Source organism: Tupaia chinensis, unplaced genomic scaffold (genome assembly GCF_000334495.1).
Source record: "Tupaia chinensis unplaced genomic scaffold, TupChi_1.0 Scaffold000633_1, whole genome shotgun sequence".
In the NCBI taxonomy this organism is placed as follows: domain Eukaryota; kingdom Metazoa; phylum Chordata; class Mammalia; order Scandentia; family Tupaiidae; genus Tupaia; species Tupaia belangeri.
The window spans coordinates 383,093-404,023 of record NW_006160153.1 but is presented as its reverse complement, the minus strand read 5'-3'; the positions used below and the strand labels follow the sequence as shown (position 1 = coordinate 404,023).

General features: G+C 39.1%; 1 protein-coding gene across 1 annotated transcript in view; it reads left to right on the top strand.

Moving 5' to 3' along the window:
• HAO1 (hydroxyacid oxidase 1) overlaps positions 1-20,931 on the top strand; it is a 70,954-nt gene that overhangs the window by 26,552 nt on the left and 23,471 nt on the right. The window contains exons 3-4 of the mRNA XM_006159499.3: positions 6,930-7,185; positions 15,931-16,106. Coding sequence (XP_006159561.1) covers positions 6,930-7,185; positions 15,931-16,106 — 432 coding nt within the window. The remainder of the gene's footprint in view (positions 1-6,929; positions 7,186-15,930; positions 16,107-20,931) is intronic.

The following is a 20,931-nucleotide window of genomic DNA, read 5'->3' as shown; positions in this document are numbered from 1 at the left end:
TGCCGAGGGACTGTCATTCTAGTGCAGTTTAATTCTTCTACTTTAGAACTAGAAAGAAATGAATGAACAAGCAAATGTGGCAAGTGCATTTGTGTCCTTCTCCAGAGGGTGACAACAGAGACAAAGCAATTGGCAAGTCCTGTGCCAGCCACCACCCTCCACTGCCCAGTACTCAGGATCGCCCTCCTGTTTTCTACTAGGACCTGTCTTTGCTTGGGTCGTCACATCTATCTCAGTAGCACGGAAGAGGCCTTGTGAAAGAAAATATCTACCTCATTGTTCTCAAAGTATGGTTCAGGAAGCAACGGCATTAGCATCACATATTAGAAATGCAGATCCCAGGCCCCACTATAGACCTACTGGATCCGAATCTGAATTTCTCAAGATCCTATGTGATTCCTATACATGGCAAAGCTTGAGAAGCACTGGACAGAGCCTAGTATGAAAGTTCCAGTGGCTTCCAGGCAAGGCCTAGTTTAAAATTCAAACATAAAACTGTTAAATGTATCCTGACGATCATTCCCTTCTGAAGACCTTCTATGAACTTCTAGGAGTCTGGCTGATTTCAGGGTCATTGCTGGAAATGAGTAGGAAGTAAAAAGCAGACTCTAGATAAATGAAAGTGGTGTGTTCAGAGAAGTTTTCAGTTAAAGATCTGGGACGGGCAGGCTTAGTAACCAGACCTGTAAAATTTAAAATACACAATACCTTTCCTATCTTCACTCTTCCACATCTAGATTACCTGGATCTGAAATAAAATTTTTATTAAAGCTTGATGTAAATAGAAGCCCTGCCAGTCTTAGAAGCACTATTTTATCTCTCAGTCATAGGGAGATACTGCCAGTTGATGCTGTTTTGCAAAACTGTTTACCTGCTCTAGCCCATTTAAATCATTGTACATTGGCGTTTAGGATTTATATCATCCCGAAAGATAGTTGCAATCATATCTAATATGAGCTGATGCAAACCTCAGTAGTTAACTACAGATTCCATCGAGTAGGACATTTAGTTGACCTTCCATTGAATGAGGTTTTGGAAGACAGAAACACACTTAAATTATGCCAGGTTATTGCAGACTTTTTGGGGGGGATGGGGGAGGTTTTTGTTATAGGGCGTGTGTGCTCACTCACCAGAAAGAGACAGAGAGACAGAAAGCAAGAAATCACCTCCCACGGGGGATGGCCACACCACAATCCCTTCTCCATTTTCCTTTCGGGATCTTGGGCACACATGCACACATGCCTGGCATGAGTTTAAGCCACTGGGTCTGGGACTTGAACTGCAGTCGACTACATGGGAGTCCAGCAACACGGCCATTACGCCAACTGCTGGTCCTGTATTGCTGACTCTTATAACTTTTCCTCACATTAGGCCAGGTGATTTAGCTTTCTCATGGGTAGGTCTGAGGGTTATTTTTATTCTGTAAAATAGGAACCACTAATATAATCCATTAGTCCATGCCCCACTTGGGAGGGAATATGGGTGATAGTAAACAATGACATTATTACATTTATAATTATATTGTAAATGAAGGAGTAGATAAACAAAAGAGTATACTGAGAACTTTTAAATTGTTTTCGGCATATGATTAACAGCTGGACTATGCACATACTGAGAGCCTGCTAGACTGACTGGTCATTCCCTCCACGGAAATCTGTAAACAGCCTAGGCTGGGGATGGAGGTGGAGGAAGCTATGTTTTGCTGCACCTCTTGGATTATTGTTGTTGTCTTTCCTGGCTCTACAAAGGTGTGTACACCTTGGAAATGCAGAAATGATTTCCACAGATAATCTCCCTCTCTCAAGATAAATATGTGTGTGTGTGTGTATATATATACACACACACACACATTCATATGTATATACACACACACACACATATATATGTATACATTTACATGCACACACACACACACATATATATGCACATACATATATGTATATGAGTTTCTTGGTTTGAAAAAGATTCTTTTCTCCTTTGAAAGCTGTCTCCATAGGGGTAATGAGCACTTGACACTATATTTGCAAGGGAAAAAAAGAATGAGTTTCTCCAGCATCAAAAACAATTTCTGGTGTTAAAAAATATAGCAGGTTGAATATAATTAAACAAGAATTTACTGTACATCTCAGAATAACTTAAAAAGAGAATGTGGAATGTTCTGAACCCAAAATGATGACAAATGACGGAGATGATGGATATATGAATTATTGTGATTTAACCAATATATATTCTATTCTTGTGTTGAAAAATCACACTGTGCCTGACAAATATATACTATAATTTTATGTAATAACAAATACATTAAATGTAATACTAAGTAAAAGTAACCCTTGTAAAGAAAAAAAAATGCAGAGGAAAGTTGAATGTGGAGAAGATTAATGAATAATGATGTTAAAAACCTATGTCCTTGGCAAAATTTAAAGAAAATGAAAAAGATGTCTAGGACTTCTTTTTCTAGGAATCATTAGGTGTTCTCTCCCCTAACCTTATATAAGGGCATGGCTTCCAAATTACATAGTGTTCACAAACATCGCCTCAGTGGCATCTCCAGTGGTGTAGATTGGTTGTGGTTAAAACCGTTTTGTGGTTGGAAAGATGACAAAGCTGAGATGATAACCCAGGTCTGACTCTCAACCCATCATACCCTGTATACTGTGTTGTTGTAAGATACAAGTATTCTCTCTTAGGTCATACATAGGCTGAGTAGCCCATTTCCAAAATACTTGTCACCTGAAGTGTTTTGGATTTCAGAAGTTTTTTGAATTTTGGAATATTTTCATATACATCATGAGATGTTTTCAGGTTGGAACTCAAGCCTAAAGATAAAATTTATCTATGTTTCATTTATAGCTTATACATATGCCTTATAACTTATGCAATATTTTGGTCGCAATATTTTTTGCAACATTTTTACTGTGATCCATTACATAAGGTAAGCTGTAAAATTTTCTACTTGGGGATCATTTCAAAAAGTTTCAGATTGCTCAAAAAGTTTCGAGTTTGGAAGCATTTCAGATTTTGAATTAAGGATTTTTTTTTTTTTTTGAGAGGTTTTTGCTATGGAGTGCGTGTGCTCGCCAGAAAGACAGAGAGAGACAGAGAGACAGAAAGCGAGAAATCACCCCGCAGGGGGGATGGCCACACCACAATCCCTTCTCCTCCATTCTCCTCTAGGGATCTTGGCCATGCACGCACATGTGCCCGGCATGAATTTAAGCCACCGGGTCTGGAACTCGAATTGCAGTCGGCTACATGGGAATTCAGCGACATAGCCATTACGCTAACTGCTGGTCCCAATGTATATATTTTTTGAAATAATTTTTTTTGGAGAAGTTTTTGCTACAGGGTGTGTGTGCTCGTTAGTAAAACAGAGAGACAGAAAGCAAGAAATCACCCCCTCAGAGGGATGACCACGCCACAATCTCTTCTCCTCCATTCTCCTCTCAGGATCTTGGGCATGCACACACACACACCCAGTGTGAGTTTAAGCCATTGGGTCTGGGACTCGAACCACGTTTGACTACATGGGAGCCCAGTGACATAACCACTATACCAACTGCTGGTCCCCAGTGTTTAAATATTTTAACAAGTTCATATTGGTATGTACCAACTGAATTTCCTATCTGTCTTTAGTGGAATAGGCTACTTTTAAATTGTGTTTCTAAATGGTCCTTAAAATCTCAGTCTCCCTTAGGCCATTGTAACACAAAACTGTGTCACAAAATAACCAATGCAGTCCATCAATAATTTTCCTTTATCAGAGCAAATAATCACAAGTGAATTTGGATCACGGTAATCAGAAACATTTGTGCCAGGGGGCACGGAGTCTTCTAAGTTTGGATGTCATATTTCTGCAATACTGAGGGTGTACATTTACCTGTCTTTTGTACAGGGGAGGCTTATATAGGCATCTGGGAATTCTAGAAAGGTGATTGCCTGAGGAAGTGATCAGACCTGCTTTGTTTTCATCCCACTTTGCTGCCTATACCTATGTGACCTTACTTAGGTATAACATCTTCTTTAGGATAAATTCACTTTTGGTCAATTGATGGTGGAAGGATTCTGACCCAAGCATGCAATGTCCCCTGGTATTCCTTCCAAATAATAGAGGCGACCGAGAGTTATTTTCCATACTTGCAACTCTTAATGAAATCAGACAATGATCCAGATGCTCACCTGTATTATTACTTAATAAAATTGTGGATTGTGTTTTTTTTTTTTTTTTTAATAATATTTTGCAAATCATGAGTCCCTATGACAGAAAGTCTCCAAAGAACTCCTGGGGGGAGAGATTAGTGACCCATAGGCAATGAGTTCCAGCTCAGATTTTCTGCATCTGTATCTTGGAGAACACGAATAGCAATCACGTTCAAATGGATAGCAGAAGTACAATTTCTCAAAACCCCAATTTGCATTACTATTTGAAGTTAGACTTTTGCTATGCCATTATTTAAATGTCAAAGTGTGACCAAGTCCTGGCAGCTTCCGCAGCATCTGGGACCTGGTTAGGGAGGCAGATTCTTGGGCGGCATTTCAGACATCGTGAATCAGAGACATCACAGGTGGGACCCGGAAATCCGTGTTTTCATAAGTCCTCTAGAGGCGTTGACTGTCTGTTAAGGTTTGAGAAGCACAGAAGCCTTTGAACCCTTGGCATAACTTTATAAACAGCGAGTCACTTGATTCCCATCATGGTAGTCTGAGTGTCATGTGGACAGTTGTGTCTACTCCTATTTGATGCGTAGTAAGCACTCAGATAAATGGAATGACCTGGAGCCGTAAGATTAGTTTTATATATTTATAATGTATCTCAAGACATGTTTTGTATGTGGCACATAAACACTGTTTCAATTTTTCATCCACTAAAGCTAATTTACTATTTATTTGTAGAGGGAAGCCTATAACCCATGTTCTTTCTCAATCTCTCTCTCTCTCTCTTTTTTTTTTTGTTAAGTTTGCTATATGGTGTGTGCACTCACTGGAGAGAGGCAGAGACAGAGACAGAGGGAAAGTGAGAAAGCACCCCCAAGGGGGAATAGCCATGCCACAATCCCTTGTCCCTCACTCTTCTCTCTGAATTTTGGGCATGTGCCCAGCATGTTTTTAATGCCGGTCCAGGATTCAAACCATGCTGTTGGCTATGTGGGATCCAGTCACCTTAACCATCATGCCACTAGCTGACCCATCACCCAGGTTCTTTCAAGTAGCCTCTCTAAGACTGTTGGTTAGATGATCTAATTTTTTCATTTATTTGCTAGTTTTTTTGCTACTACCCTGCTCAAGAGGATGTGAGTCTACTTAGAATTTTAGAATACATATTAAAACAAATTTATTGACTCATTATAAAGTGTGTGCACATGTATATAAATGTGTCTGTATATGAGGTGGGGGGTGGATAAGCACCTTCTGTGGAGTATGGTCATGCTGCAGTCTTCTTCCTCCAATCTTCCAGCCTATGGCATCCTGGCACTCACATGTATGCCTGGTGTGTTTCAGGCTGACCGGGCAGCAGATCTGAACCGCAGTTACCACACAGGATCCAGCTTCTTTTAAGCAGTGTGTTACTGCTGTGTCACAGATCTGGCCCTTTATGAACATTTTTAAGAGGGCATGTAAGTGGTCGAGGTCTTTAAAAAACTTTGAAAGGTACAATTAAAATATGAAAAAAGAAAAATTGATACTCACAATTCTCCCACCCGTTAGTAGCATTTATCTTGCTTAGGTTCATTTATCAAAGGTGTCCAAAGGTGGAACTATGTTTTACATATTGTCTTGCAGCCTTTTCCTCCCCCATAATTTATTCATTTTGAACATCTTTTTATGTCTACGAGGGGAACAAAAAAAACAGGATATATGTATCTCTCTTTTGATGTAGATAGATACAAGTGTATTTACGTCTACATCTATACCCATATCATTTGTATACGTAGCTACATAGTCATGTCATCTATATGCTTATCTGTATCATCTACCCATAGATACATAGAGACTTATTTTCAGGAACTGGCTTAAACTGGAAGCTGGTAAACCCAATATCTGTAGGGTAGGCAAGGAGGCTAGAGATCTAGGAAAAAGTTGATGTTGTGGCCCTCATCTGAAGACAGTATGCTAGCAGAATTCTCACTTCTGCTTCTTTGGGGAATGTCGGTCTTTTTCTTAAGGCCCTCAATGGATTGGATGAGGTCCATCCACGTTATGGTGGTTATCTGCTTTACTCAAAGTTTATTGACTTAAATGTTAGTTTCATCTGAAAAATACCTTTACAACAATATCCAGATGTGTTTAACCAAGTATTTGGGCATCATGGCTTTGCCACGGTGACACATAGCATCAACTATCACAATCATATTACTTTGGATGAGAGTGTATATTTCATTTTATGTATGAAATACTGTTTAACCAATCCCCTAGGGCTGGGCATTCAAGTTGTTCTCATTTTTTTTTTTTTCACTTACTATTTTTTTTTCACTATATAGCATATTTCTGAGTATTTGACTCATTTGCCTCCTCAGGAACAATATCCAGATGTGTTTAACCAAGTATTTGGGCATCATGGCTTTGCCACGGTGACACATAGCATCAACTATCACAATCATATTACTTTGGATGAGAGTGTATATTTCATTTTATGTATGAAATACTGTTTAACCAATCCCCTAGGGCTGGGCATTCAAGTTGTTCTCATTTTTTTTTTTTCACTTACTATTTTTTTTTCACTATATAGCATATTTCTGAGTATTTGACTCATTTGCCTCCTCAGGAACAATATACAGAGTGTAGAAAGGAATACATATTTTTTTATTTTTTCAAGATTTGACTTCATTTTGTCAAATTGTTCTGGTAGAGGTCCTCACTCCTGAACTACAGGCTGTAAGATTGGGAGGGGGAGAAATGCCAGGCCTGCCTTGATTGTCCTCTTTTGTTCTCAGCCTGCCAGTCACTGGGGACAGGCATGATGCTCAGTTCCTGGGCCACCTCCTCAATTGAAGAAGTGGCAGAGGCTGGTCCCGAGGCCCTTCGGTGGCTGCAGCTATACATCTACAAGGACCGGGAGGTCACGAAGCAGCTCGTGCGGCGGGCCGAGCGGATGGGCTACAAGGCCATCTTTGTGACCGTGGACACCCCTTACCTGGGCAACCGCTTCGATGATGTACGTAACAGGTTCAAGCTGCCACCACATCTCAGGTAACTGATTTACGTGGGCCCTGAGCTGGTCTGCTAATCTCTACTTTTTTGTGAGTCACCTCCAAAGGCTTTCGCCAAGTGGACTCCCTGGGAAATTAGATTTTCACAAAAACATTGGTATCAAAGTAGAGTTGAAAAGATTTCTTGTCTAGGAATGATAGGGTTTGAGTTCTAGAGGTTAGCATCACTGCTAAATATTCACATAATCTGCAGCAAATTGCACCTCTTTCGTGGGTGTTAAATATTTGAGTTATAAAACAGGTAGAAATTGTCCATGTATTTGTAAAAGTCAAATAAATGTATGTACCAGAGTGTATTAAGAACTCGGAGAAGAATGAATTATAATACAGATGAAGATGGAATTGCAATTTAGCGTAGGCCGCAGTTTGTTAGCATGACCCTGGTACTCTATTTTTTTGTTGTTGTTGAAATCGAAGAGCCACCATTAAACTTTATTTCTAATAGGCTAGGAAAATTGAAGAAAGGGAAGATTGAAGAAAGGGAAGCATATAGACAAACAATGCCACATCTTGGCTCTCTCATCTTCACTGGTTCATCCAACAGTAGTATGCTTTTATTATGGTCCACCCATGGATCAGGAGTCATTCAATCACTCGCTCATGTATCCTGACATAAACAATGTATTAATAACCTAAAATTGAGCCATTACGGTTTTATCAGGTCATTCCACCTGTTAGCAGCGAATTGTTACCTTTTGACTTGTTGCATTTTAGGATTAGAATTATCTTGAATCAAATTTAGAAGCTCATTGTATTTATGAAGAAAGACTCCAGCCTCCCTGTGCTATATAAGATACACTGAAATCCTTTCTCTTCCATTCTTCTCTTGGGAACTTGAGTGTATATACACACATGCCTGGCGTGAGTTTTAAGCCACTGGTTCCAGGACTTGAACTGTGGTCTACCATGTAGGAATCCACCTTAACCACTCTGTCACCTGCTGGCATCTCATGCCAGTATTTCACTGATGCATGATAGCTCTCAGAGTGATAAGTATTTGAACAGAGATTAAAAACCTTCATTTTAATAGAGGACATTTTGATGATGAAATTCCAAAGCAGCCATCAGAGTACATGAGACAATTTTTGGTTTTGTTTATATTTTGCCTTTCTGGGAGGGTGAATCTCATTCCACATAGGCCATTGCTCACTCTGTCTACATTTAACTGTATTTGGAATGAGTAGGGCTAGGAAGATTGAAGAAAAGAATGTAGATGAAAGAAACCACATGCAAACATGCTCTGTTTACTCATCTAAACAATTCAAAATGTAAAAGATTCAAGATGGTATCAGCATTATTATATGTAGACAAAACAATTGTAGGAGGCCTCTCATGGGAGCCTGGTGTATCTCAACCACAATGGAAGTCTGTATACAGTCTTGTCTAAGGGCCACATAGTTGCCATGTGGCGCTGCGTGTTCATCCGTGTGAGTACAAACCGCTGTGTGTAAAATCTTCTGTTGAGCCATGATAACTGTGCACTGTCACTTCTGTGGCACTTCCAGGCAGTCTTGGGATATTATTTCTCATGTGGTTCCAGCCATGGGCCCATGAGAGGTACTCTATCTGGCAGATCTTCAATAAAGCTGTTCCATGTGTCCTGGAGGCAGCTTCCCCCAAACCTTGTCTTTCAAAAAGACAAAAATAATAGCCCCTGACATAGTCATATACCTCGCCGAATTCACCAGAAAGCAGATGACTTCCAACCACCCTTGTATGAGATCTGCATTTACTATTACTACTCTGTGGTGACTACCTTACTCATAGCATTATTTTCGGCTTCCTAGATTAATTTGTTTCCTAATATCTAACCTTTTAATGGGAAAATTCCTCATTTGCCCTTGGTCATTTAATACAGGAATTTGCTATGCCCTTGTCTTCTTAATACTACTATTGCCAACAACAACAACAATGATAAATAATATAGTGGGGTGTCTTGTTGGTTTATTTGTGCAGTTCAAGAAACACTTTCTTGCTTTGGAGAACAAAATTCGTCTCACAGAAGCATCTGCTTAGATCGGAGAGAGCGCGGGGTCATTAGTTCTGACTGGTACCTCTTGCCCCTTGAGTGCGGGCACTCAGTAAGGAGTGGTAAGGCCGATGTGCTCTTCCCCCTATTCCTTTACTCCTGGGCTCCTGCCCAGATGACGTGAAGGGCCATGAAACAAAGACCCCTTTCAGCTGTCCATGTGCACAGGCGTGGCTGCGGCTTTGCAGCTTGTCACATCTCCAGTCTGAAGATGATCAAATAATGAGCAACACATCCAGGTTATAGGGAACACCCCATGACTAGGTGCACCCCAGGCCCCCAGTGTGCACACTGGGGTTGTTTGTCCTAGTGGACTTCAGGGCAGGCAAGCACCTCTGGTCAGCTCCTCTGCGGCCCCACTTTCAGACTTCAAAGATGGAGTACACTAATGGGAGGTCCAGGCTTCCGCTCCAGGCTGCATACAACAAAAAAGCTCATCTGTTACAGCATGATATGAAATCGGTTTCTTTCCACAACTGACCTGACTCATAGAAAGTGAAGCTTGGCTTTTCATAAGTGAGGTTTGGCAGGCAAGGGAGGCAGGAAATCCAGAGGAGAATGAGTCTGTAAAGCAATGACTCCATCCAGCCCCAGCTACTTCCCCTGGCTGAGTTGGGGTGGGGTGGACCCAACTCCTGGTGTCTGGGTCCAGCAAGAGTTCAAGGGTTTGGTAGTCTCTGCTTGGTCTATGTGCAAAACATGTGTGTGTGTGTGTGTGTGTTTGTGTGTGTGTGTGCGCGCGTACACACACAGAGTTCCCCTAAACTGACAGGGAGTAAGGGGAATTTTCATCTGCTCAGAAGAAGCAAAGAATGAAACCAGTTTGCCAGACTGACTCCTTGGGCTTGGAGGCAAGGGGATGTTTTTCCCCTGATAGCTCCAAGGAGAAGGTTCTCTTCCCTTGGGTTAAGATTTGGCTCTTCAATGCAATGCTGAGGTAGTTTAGAGAGAACAGCAATTTCCAATCATTGATTAAGATCAAGGAAAATCATAATATCTGCCCTTTCTACGATTTGCCCAGTGATGTGTGATCTTAAGCCTAGAAGTACTTTATTAATCACAGCCAGTATAGATCACAATAAAGTATATCAGACCACCACTGTCTTCCCAGGTTTCATAGGATAAAAGTGGCCTTCTAGATCCCATTACTTCTCTGCCTCATCACCTAACACTCAGATCCCCAATCATTCTTCCCAGCCACTTTGTCTTCTTGCTGCTCCTTCAATATGCCAGTCAATCTTGAGCATCCTGAGCCTTAGCACTGACTGTTCCTAATGCCTATAACATGCTTTTCCCAAGTCAAGGCATAATTAACGTACATATTTCCTTTACGTATTGATGTTATGGATGGATCTACATGTCTCCGTTTTGGGAGACCACATAAAAATGAATAGTAGGGATCAGAATAGAGGCACATGAGCAAGGCAAACAGGGGGAGGGGAAGGGATGAGAGACCTTGGTGGAAGACTTGATACATGACCTGATATGTGCCTCTGAATGCTTTGGGTAGAAAAACACTAACATTGGTTAAGTGTGGTAGGCCAAAGGTGTCCATCTCCTCATCCGTGGAAGCTATTACTTTATATAGAAAAATGGGCTTTGCAGATGTGATTACATTAAGGACTTCGATATGGGGAGATTATTCTGTTTTAGCCCAGTAAGATGAAATGATAGAAGCAGAGGTTGGAGTGATGTGGCCCAGAGCCAGGGAAAGCAAGTGGTTTCAAGAAACTAGAAAAGGCCTGGGAGTGGATCCTCCCCTAGCACCTCCAGAAGAATATGACTTAACTGACACCTTGCATTTAGTATGTGAGACCCCTTTTATACTTCTATCCTTCAGAACTCTAATACAATAAATCTGTGTCATTTTAAGCCTCCGTGTTTGTATTAATGTGCTAGTGCATCAACAAGATACAAATATAACTTAGTACACTTCTAATTTTATCATCAAGGTAGCTTCCCAGTGAGGCCACACCTGGTTACCATTTTAAAATTCCAAATTGCACCTCGGCCAGCTCACATCCCTTTTTCTGCTGATCTTTTAAAAAAATGTTTGCATAGTACTTACATTTTATTCCACTCTGTAATGTACTAATTGATTATGTTTATCATGAGTAGAAGTATGTGGGGTTTTTTTTTGTTTTTGTTTTGTTTTTTTTTTTTTTTTTTTGATTGCAAGAGGGTGCATGCACTCACCAACAAGTGACAGAGAAAAGAGAGAGAGAAAGAGGGAGTGATGAGGAGAAAGCATGTTCCAATGGGAAGCGGTCACACTGTAATCCTCCTCTTTTCTCTCTCCTGTTGAGATTTGGAGCATGCATGCACACATATCCAGCATGTTTTTCAAGCTACCAGGGCTGGGATTTTTGCCTTGTTTTATTTTCTGGTATATCTTAAACATCTAAGACACTGGCATACAGTAAGTGTTCAATAAGAGATTGTTGAATTGGGACCAGCAGTTAGTGTAATGGCTATGTAACTGAACTCCCATGTAGTCGACTGTGGTTCGATCCCAGACCCAGTGGCTTAAACTCACACTGGGCCCATGTGCGTGTGTGCCCAAGATCCTGAGAGGAGAATAGAAGAGAGGGGATTGCAGTGTGGCCATCCCCCCCTGGGGGGGTGACTTCTTGCTTTCTGTTTCTCTCTGTCTTTCTGACGAGCACACGTATCCTACAGCAAAAACCTCTCCACCCCTCCCTCCCCCCCAAAAAAAAACCCAAAAAACAAAAATGAAATTGTTTAATCAACAAATAAATAGGTACTACAACAACATGTGAGATTTTTACCATTATAACATAACTAGTAGGAATTTGAACCAAAATTTGAACTCAAACTTAAAATACATGCCCTGAATCTTTTCTCTAATTGCTCAGCCACATTGAGAAAAAAAATGATCTGGGTAATGCTCTCAAAATAAGTGTTTTTCTAACCACATAACTGAGGGTTGGGGGCCTGTGCACCAATCCCTGCATAGATCAGGGACCTGTCTCTCAAGCTTTCTCTTCATATTGTATTTTTATCATGGACTATGCCATTGCTATCTATCTATCTATCTATCTATCTATCTATCTATCTATCTATCATCTATCATCTATTTATTGTTTATTTATGTTTTGGTTTCCTAATATAGAGGCGTGACTTTATGTTTTCTGTCACATTACCAATAACATCAGTAATATTATATATTACTCATTATTGTTCACATTACTACTGGCACTTTAATAATGCTGAACTTTCTTTAGTAGATGTGACTTTTAAAAAAATGTTTGCTACAATGTTTTTGTGTTCCCCAAAAAGAGACAGAAAGAGAAAGAGAGAGAGAGAGAGCCAGAGAGAGAAAATGAAAAAGCACCACCTAGGAGGAATGGTCACACTGAAATCTCTTCCTTTCCATCTCCCTCCTTTTGGGATTTTGGGCACTCATGCACATGTACCTGATGTATTTTTCAAGCTGCCAGATCTGGGACTTGAACCACGGGGTCGGCCATGTGGGATCCAGATGCCTGAACTATCACACCACTGACTGGTCCAGTTGTATTTTTATGATGCTACCTTAGCAAAAACTAAAACAGTTTTTGTATTAGATTAAAAATGTATCAGAAGGCCACTTGAGGCATCATGAATATCTTATAAAAAAGAAATGCTGCTTCTTCTCTTTATCTTATTAAACAGATCAGGATTTGGAGACTTAAGCCCCAAGTAACCTTTTATGTTATACATATACATATATATATATATATATATATATATATATATATATATACACACAAGGGGTCAACATCAAATAAAAGGTTACTTGGGGCTTAAGTCTCCAAATCCTGATCTGTTTAATAAGATAAAGAGAAGAAGCAGCATTTCTTCTTTATAAGATATTCATAATGCCTCAAGTGGCCTTTAGATACATATATATATATCATAATCTGAATAAAAATAGCATTCACGGAGGTTCTTTTCAGAGTCATTGGTAAAACACTCCATCGTGGGTCTCTGTCAAGATATCTGAAAACTTTTTCTTGGCTTTTGGCTTTGAACAAAGTTTTAGAGCAACAACAAGGCTTCATTGTGCACTGAAATTTCTGTAAGGCAACATTCATTCAAGTGTTGATCCGCATTTCACCGTCCAAGAATAACAACAGTTATTTATATAATTTTATCCATGTTTCTGTTTTTTCCTATCCATTTCACCCTTTCACCCCACCCTTGCTGAAACTCCGTAGCTTGTTTGGGGTGGGGGTGGGATTCCATGCAGAATATATACACATACAGATGTTTTTCTTTTCTTTTTCTTTTTTTTTCTTATTTTCCTTCTGGTTTTGCTATGGGATAGATAGACTGGACTTTTTAAAATTAATAATATTTAAAGGTTTGGAAATTTAACATCATTTCACATCATTTTTAAGGAATGGAATATGTCTCCATGTAAAAGATACGTTTATTTGACCAGAAGGTTAGCTTACTTCAAGTTAGAGTAACTAACCACAGAAGACCAAGGACTATGGTAACATGTACAACCCTAAATGATTGATAAAAAAAATATATGCCTAGGCATTTCAGTTAAAATCCCTGCCAAAGTCCAACAATTATTGATAGATGGATATCAATATGAGTCTCATTGAGTTGGAATTTCCTGTGATCTTTAGTGACTAACAGATTCCATGAAACTATAGGACTAACTATGTAGTCTTTGTTAAGAAAACTTTGCCAATGGCTTGATTCAAGTTATATGGGATATGAATGTTCATGTTCATATAATAACATATGCCACACAACCTACACAACCAGTTATTTACACAAAGTGTAAAAGGCATGAAACATAGTTTTGTATTAATGGCTAACACAGGCCAGCCAGTGTCGTGGTGGTTAAGGCAGGTGGGCCCCACATAGCCTATTTTACAGTTTGAGTCCTGGACCTAGTAGAATGAAAAACATGCAGGGTGCATGTGCATGCAAGCTCAAATCTCTAGAGGATAATGAAGAAAAAAGGATTATGGCATGATCATTCCCACTGGGGAGCAATTTCTCAATTTCTTTATTTTTCTCTTTTTCTCTCTAGTGAGTACATCATATGCCCTATAGCAAAAAAACTTAATTAAAAAAAAAGAAGTCATGATTATTTTAAAAATAATTTTACTTAGTGTACTGGGACACTTGTAAGTTTGCATAAAGAGTTTCACAGTCATGGTTCCAGAGTCTTGTTTATATTCAGTGGTAGAGATAGAACAGAGTGAAAAAAAGCTAGGACTAAGCCAGAGATAGTATGTGACTATACTTTTACCCAAAAAAACAATTGACAAGCAGAACAATTTATAATATGCAAAAGAAGAAGGTGAATCCAGGTCATTGTCATCACTGAAGAACATCCTTTTAGGAAACATAGTTCCCAACTGTGTTTGGTACTGTGACAGAAAAGTCACATGGATGGTACCATTGTGTATCCTGATAACTATCTACCCAGCTAGAACAGAGGTGCAGGCAAAAAAGTCTTTGCTCTAGTCTAGGGAACAGTCAAAATAGACTTGATTCTATGTTCAGCCTGCAATGCAGATCAGTCATGCTGAAAAATATTTGCATGGGGCCTTATAATTTAAAAAGGGCTTTGATATACCAATATCATCACAATTTTTCTTTGAAAAACATTTAGAAAATAAAATTAATACTCTATTATGATTCTCATTTTATGTAGAAAATAAAAGCAGGAAAACAGAACAAGATGTCCCAACTATACAATCGGCTGATGGCAGCATTTTGGCACTAACCTGGGTCTCTTGACTGGACCTGTAATTATATACGCCTTGCTCAGATCTCAGGTGCATCTTGGTTATTGCACCTGAACTCAGGAAACCTTCCAATGCCTTTCCAGAAAATACTAGAGGAAGTTAAAACTGCAATAACGTGTTAACACCTTCTGCCTGTTGCCGTTGTAGACACTTCCCTGCCCTATGTATTAGGGCGCTCATGGTGATGAGCATGAAAAATGAGAAACATGGGAACCAGCAGTTAGTGTAATGGCTATGTCACTGGACTCCCATGTAGTCGACCGCGGTTCACGTCCTGGACCCGGTGGCTTAAAACTCACTCCGGGCACATGTGCGTGTGTGCCCAAGATCCCTAGAGGAGAATGGAGGAGAAGGGATTGCAGTGTGACCATCCCCCCTGGCGGGTGATTTCTCTCTTTCTGTCTCTCTGTCTCTCTCTGTCTGGCGAGCGCACGTGCCCTATAGTGAAAAACCTCTCAAAAAAAAAGAGAAACATTTCCCAGCAGATGAGTCGTCTTGTACCTTTTCCTCCTCCATGTAATTGTTCTCTCTGAGACTGTGACTTAAAATTCCCTAACGTTTCAGGTCATTTTGACAAGGGGTGTGAGCATTCCTGCTATGAACACAGATTGGCTTAAAAGAAAGATCTTCGAATGTGGTTGTACATTTTTCCTTGAAACTGATTTATTTGTATAACCACAGCCTAAGCTGTGAAATACACTTTATGTGACCAACTAGGACCACCAGACTGTCACATTTGGCCTAGGGTCCTCATCAAAACATGGAACAGACACATGCAACCAACCTATAGATGTTTGAGGAGTAAACAGGCAATTGATTTGAATAGGGTAACCTTTTCTTTTTTCATTGAAGGAATCGTTGTGAAGATACCCTAAACACAAGACAGTTTCTCATTTTATGTATCTCTTTATTTCAGGATGAAAAATTTTGAAACCAATGATTTAGCGTTTTCGCCTAAGGAAAATTTTGGGGACAACAGTGGTCTTGCTGCCTATGTGGCTAAAGCAATAGACCCTTCTATCAGCTGGGAAGACATTAAATGGCTGAGGAGATTGACTTCGCTGCCAGTCGTTGCAAAGGGCATTTTAAGAGGTTTGTTTACTTTTCTCCCCAGTCCATACTCGTTTTATGATCCTCTGTCAATGTGGTCATGATATTTTTAAGGGCAAAAACAACTAATTAGGAAATAGGAACTTTAAAGTGTAAAGAGATACTCCAACTCTTGTCTCTTTCTTGATGTCAATGAATAAATATCTCCTTGTTCTTAGGTATTATTCTAAAATAGAGCTGGACACTCATAAAACTGAAAGTTAGCTTTTTCAACATATTGGGATGTCATGGCCTTATGTTGGATCTGCCAATGAATCACAGGCAAGATCTTAGTAGAACAACATTAATTCACTGCTCAACCTAAAAGTTACAACAATTGTTCTATGGCCAAAGAGAAGCCCCAAAGATAACATTGTGATAACCATATCTGTTTTAAGAGTTTGTTCTCTTTGGGAACCAGCAGTTAGCGTAATGGCTATGTCGCTGGATTCCCACGTAGTCGACCGCGGTTTGCGTCCTGGACCCAGTGGCTTAGAACTCACGCCGGGCGCATGTGCGTGCGTGCCCAAGAACCCGAGAGGAGAATGGAGGAGAAGGAGAAGGGATTGCAGTGTGGCCATCCCCCCTGGGGGGTGATTTCTCGCTTTCTGTCTCTATGTCTCTGTCTTTCTGGTGAGCGCACACGCCCTTCAGCGAAAACCTCTCAAAAAAAAAAAAAAAAAAAGAGTTTGTTCTCTTTTACTTGTGTTCCCTCAAATGCCAATAGCTAGGACTAATTTTTGAGTGTGAGGAAACCCACAGCATCTCTCTATAGATAATGGTTAACTAGGACAGTAAGATCCTCAATTATCAAGCCATGGGAATTGAGGTATTTGACCGTTTCATCACTTACACATTCATGCAAATCCCACAGGAGTTATCAGTGACTATAATATTGTGATTTTAAAGCGTAAATATGTTCACCCACAAAAATGTTTCCTTGCCCTTGAAAATATATTTTTTCGTAGAATGGTAATGGAAATAACTGCAACAACACTTTTTGAAAAAAACTGAGTAAGTGGCTATGGGATGAGAGAGTCTGTTTTCTCATCTAGAAACAAAACTTTTACATAGGTTTTACTTGAACATGTATCGGTCATGTGTCCTAGTTAAAAAACTGTCAACAGGCTGCGTGCTTGGACTGTTTATCTTTGTGTAGGCAGAAATGAAATACATAAAAGTGAAAAGATTTGCCAAGAACAGGTTCAGGTAGTTTAAATATGCTTAAATCCAACTCTTAATCTATGCTCTTTTTTTTTTTTTTTTTTTAATTTGCTATGAGACACATGTGCTTGACAGAGACAGACAGAGAAATAGAGAGAAAGAGAGAGAAAGTAAGAAGCACCCTAGGGTGGGGTGTGTTGGGGGTGACCATCCTACAATCCCTTCTCCTCCATTCTCTTCTTGGAACTTCTGGCATGCACTCACATATGCCTGGCATGTTTTTCAAGCTGCTAGAGCTGGAACTCAAACTGCTTAGTTGGCCATGTGGGATTCAGCTGCTTTAATCACCACGTCACCAGCTAGCTTAGCTTAATTTGTGCTTTTAAAAACATATATTTTTGCAATGTTTCCTATTGAACATTGTCCTAGTTCAGAATTTCTGTAGATTAAACTTCAACTAGTACATCCTGGTTTACAGGTATGATTAAACCACAGTTTCATTTACTTTACTCACATCTATGTTGTCCTCCATGATTTTCTCTGTGGCCATATTCAGCTGCAGATATTGATGAACTTTAACCTCAAGGTACTATGCCATTCATTTATGCTTATGTTCTCTTATTTACTCACACTATCATTCATTCCATAAATATTTATCATGCTGGCCAAGAACCACTGAACTGTCTTGATCCAGGAAGCATCCTTGTCAGAATAGCATTTCAGCAAAATCAGACTTTGTACAATGGTCCTGATGGAGGTGGGAAAATTATCAAGAAGGACATTTAGGGACTGTTATTACCCAGGCAAGGGAGACTGTGGACTGACGTGGAATAATGGCAGGGAGGAGAGTGGGAAGATATAAGCAAATTAGAAACCTAATACAGTTATCACAAAGATGGCCCAGAGGAACTGACTTGAACACTCTAAGGGAGAATTAAAATTATAGTTTAGTACCATAATTGTTTCAGTTAAATGGGGGAACAAATGCAAGAATGAAGATATTTCATTTTTAAAAACCAACTTTTAAATTTAGTATTCCCAATTAATAATGTTTTCTACAACCTTTTCCCAAATCTAGCATATGATGTAAATTTATGGAATTAGATTTACTATCATATATTATGTTGAAAAATACTCTGACTTCCAGAACTTCATTCTGTAATTATTTTACCTAAGACTACCACCAACACCATTATCACCACCATCTTTATTTTCTTCACATCCAGTTGGATCATCTGCTCTGCTACCGCATGTGTTGAAAATGTTTTGCACACTTTAGATAGCCCGAAAGTTTATAAAATCCTCAATGAAAGCTATATGACCCTATTATATTTTAGAGAACAAAAGAAGCAAGAGAGAGAGAGATGGGGTATTTGAAACTTATACATGTATAGTTTACATTGCCTAGTTTTTCTGTAACTATTTGTTTCACTTATTTAACAAACAAGAATCACATCGATGACAGCTGCATCAAGTAACACATATATGTTCAAGTTAGATATGAGGAGAGAGGTCATGAAGTCAATTGTGGAAATTCATGTCTCATAATTTCACAGATCTTGATCCAGAAGTTACATGGATTGACTAAGAGTCACCCATCCTCTTTCATTCTTCTTTTCATCAGAAAATACAGACTATGTTTGTGGTGACATGAAAATCATGAGTAACTAGAAAGATCTAGAGGAAATATACTACCCTTACCATCCATCCCTTGAAGAATTGCATTTTAATAAATGCAAATTGGAATGCAAGATGTAATCTCTTGCTGTGGTTAAACTCTGCCCTTGGAGAACTTAACACAAGCTCCAAATATGTACTTGAAACAGGATTTAGTATTCCTCATAATTCACACTGACAAATAAATGGCTTCTATGAGCAAAGAGAAATGCTTTTTAGTTTCTTTTTCTTTTTCTTTCTTTCTTTCTTTCTTTCTTTCTTTCTTTCTTTCTTTCTTTATTAAAAAAGAAACTAGACTGTCTTACTTTCATTGTGGCTTTTTGTTTCTGAGAAACTGTTCTCTAATTGGCTTGTTTCATACATACATTTGTTCAAGACTTCAAAGAAAATTCATACATTGTTCCTGGATTGTGTTAAAAACTGCTGCCATTTACCATCATTTAATACTAAGCTCTTGTAGATCACTACAGCATCTTGGGTCCAAAACTCTAAGGGCACAAGTATAAATTCTGTGTACTTACATTTTGTTTTGGCATTTTGGATTAAAAATAGAATATGATATTAATAAGATAATAGACAATGATGCTGCCTATTAAGTATTTCTCAAGGAACAATGTATTTACTTGTAAATTAACAAATAAAGAACACCTGTAAACTCCAAGGGTTAATGAAAGTATCTGAGTCCTGAATATTTTGCTAAGTTCAAACATTGTGACATTCTCATTAAGGTAACATTGCTTTTCTCCCTGGGTTAAAATGAAATGCAAAACTATGGGCAAGGTTTTATAAATAGCTAAGGAAAGGAGCTTATATCTAGTCATAGGTTATTCTTACTGTCTTTCCATCTTTAGAAACTCACAGCCCCATCCTCTGAGAAACCATTCTGTCATTTCCCCCTATATTCTCAGCACTACCTGGAGAATATGAAACAAAACAAAACAAAACAAAACACTGAAATGATGGAGGATGGAAGTAGAGCTTCCATCTAGGAAGCTAGGAAGGAAGGACACGTATCATTGTAATCCTCAGTACAATGAAGCATTATTGTTATAAACAGAACTCATATAGACTTGCCCAAAACATCCAGTAACAAATCTTCCTCCATTTACTCAACTTCGTAGTTTATATTCCCTCAAACCACCAGATGAAAATAATAATAATATCTGAGTGCTCAACACATGTCAGACACTTGCTCAACACTTATTCAACTCATTAATTCACAGGTCAACCTCTTTTTCTAATTTCGTTTCTTCATTTTCATGAAAAACATTTTGTCAGAGGGTGTGTGTGCTTTCTGGAGAGAAACAGAGAGAGAGAGAGATAAAGGGAGGGAACATGAAAAAGTCTTGTGAGGGATGATCATGCAATAGTCCCTTTTCTTCCATTTTTCTTCCTTCAGGATTTTGGGCACACACTCACACGTACTTGGTTTGTTTTTGAAACTGCTGGGTCTAGGCCTCAAACCACAGTCATCCATGTGGGATCCCGACATCTTAACCTCTATACCACAGGCTGGCCCACAAATCAATCTCTGTGTATTACTGTCCTCATTGGCTGGTTTAGAGCAGGAGTGCCACTACATGGTAAGTGAGTAGCAGAGGTGGGATTTAAGTTTAGGTGGTCTCCCACTTTAACCTAAGGTGTTAATAACTTCTTCAGACTGTGTAGGATCTGTTTATTGGTAATATTTGCCTTCTCACAATGCAGGCTATAACTACATGGTGACAGACATCCGAATGCAAACTGGAAGAATCTACAGACGTCAGTCATGGGGTTTATAATCTATCAGAGTTCACATTTTTTTTTTTTTACATTTGCCTTGATGTTTAGAATCATTCATGTGACTGAAAAATATAACAAAACATACCAATTCAAAATAATTATTTTTTAAAGTTAATTACTTTATTTTATTTATTAATTCATTTTATATTAACTTGACCAGACACACACACACACACACACACACACACACACACACACACACAGA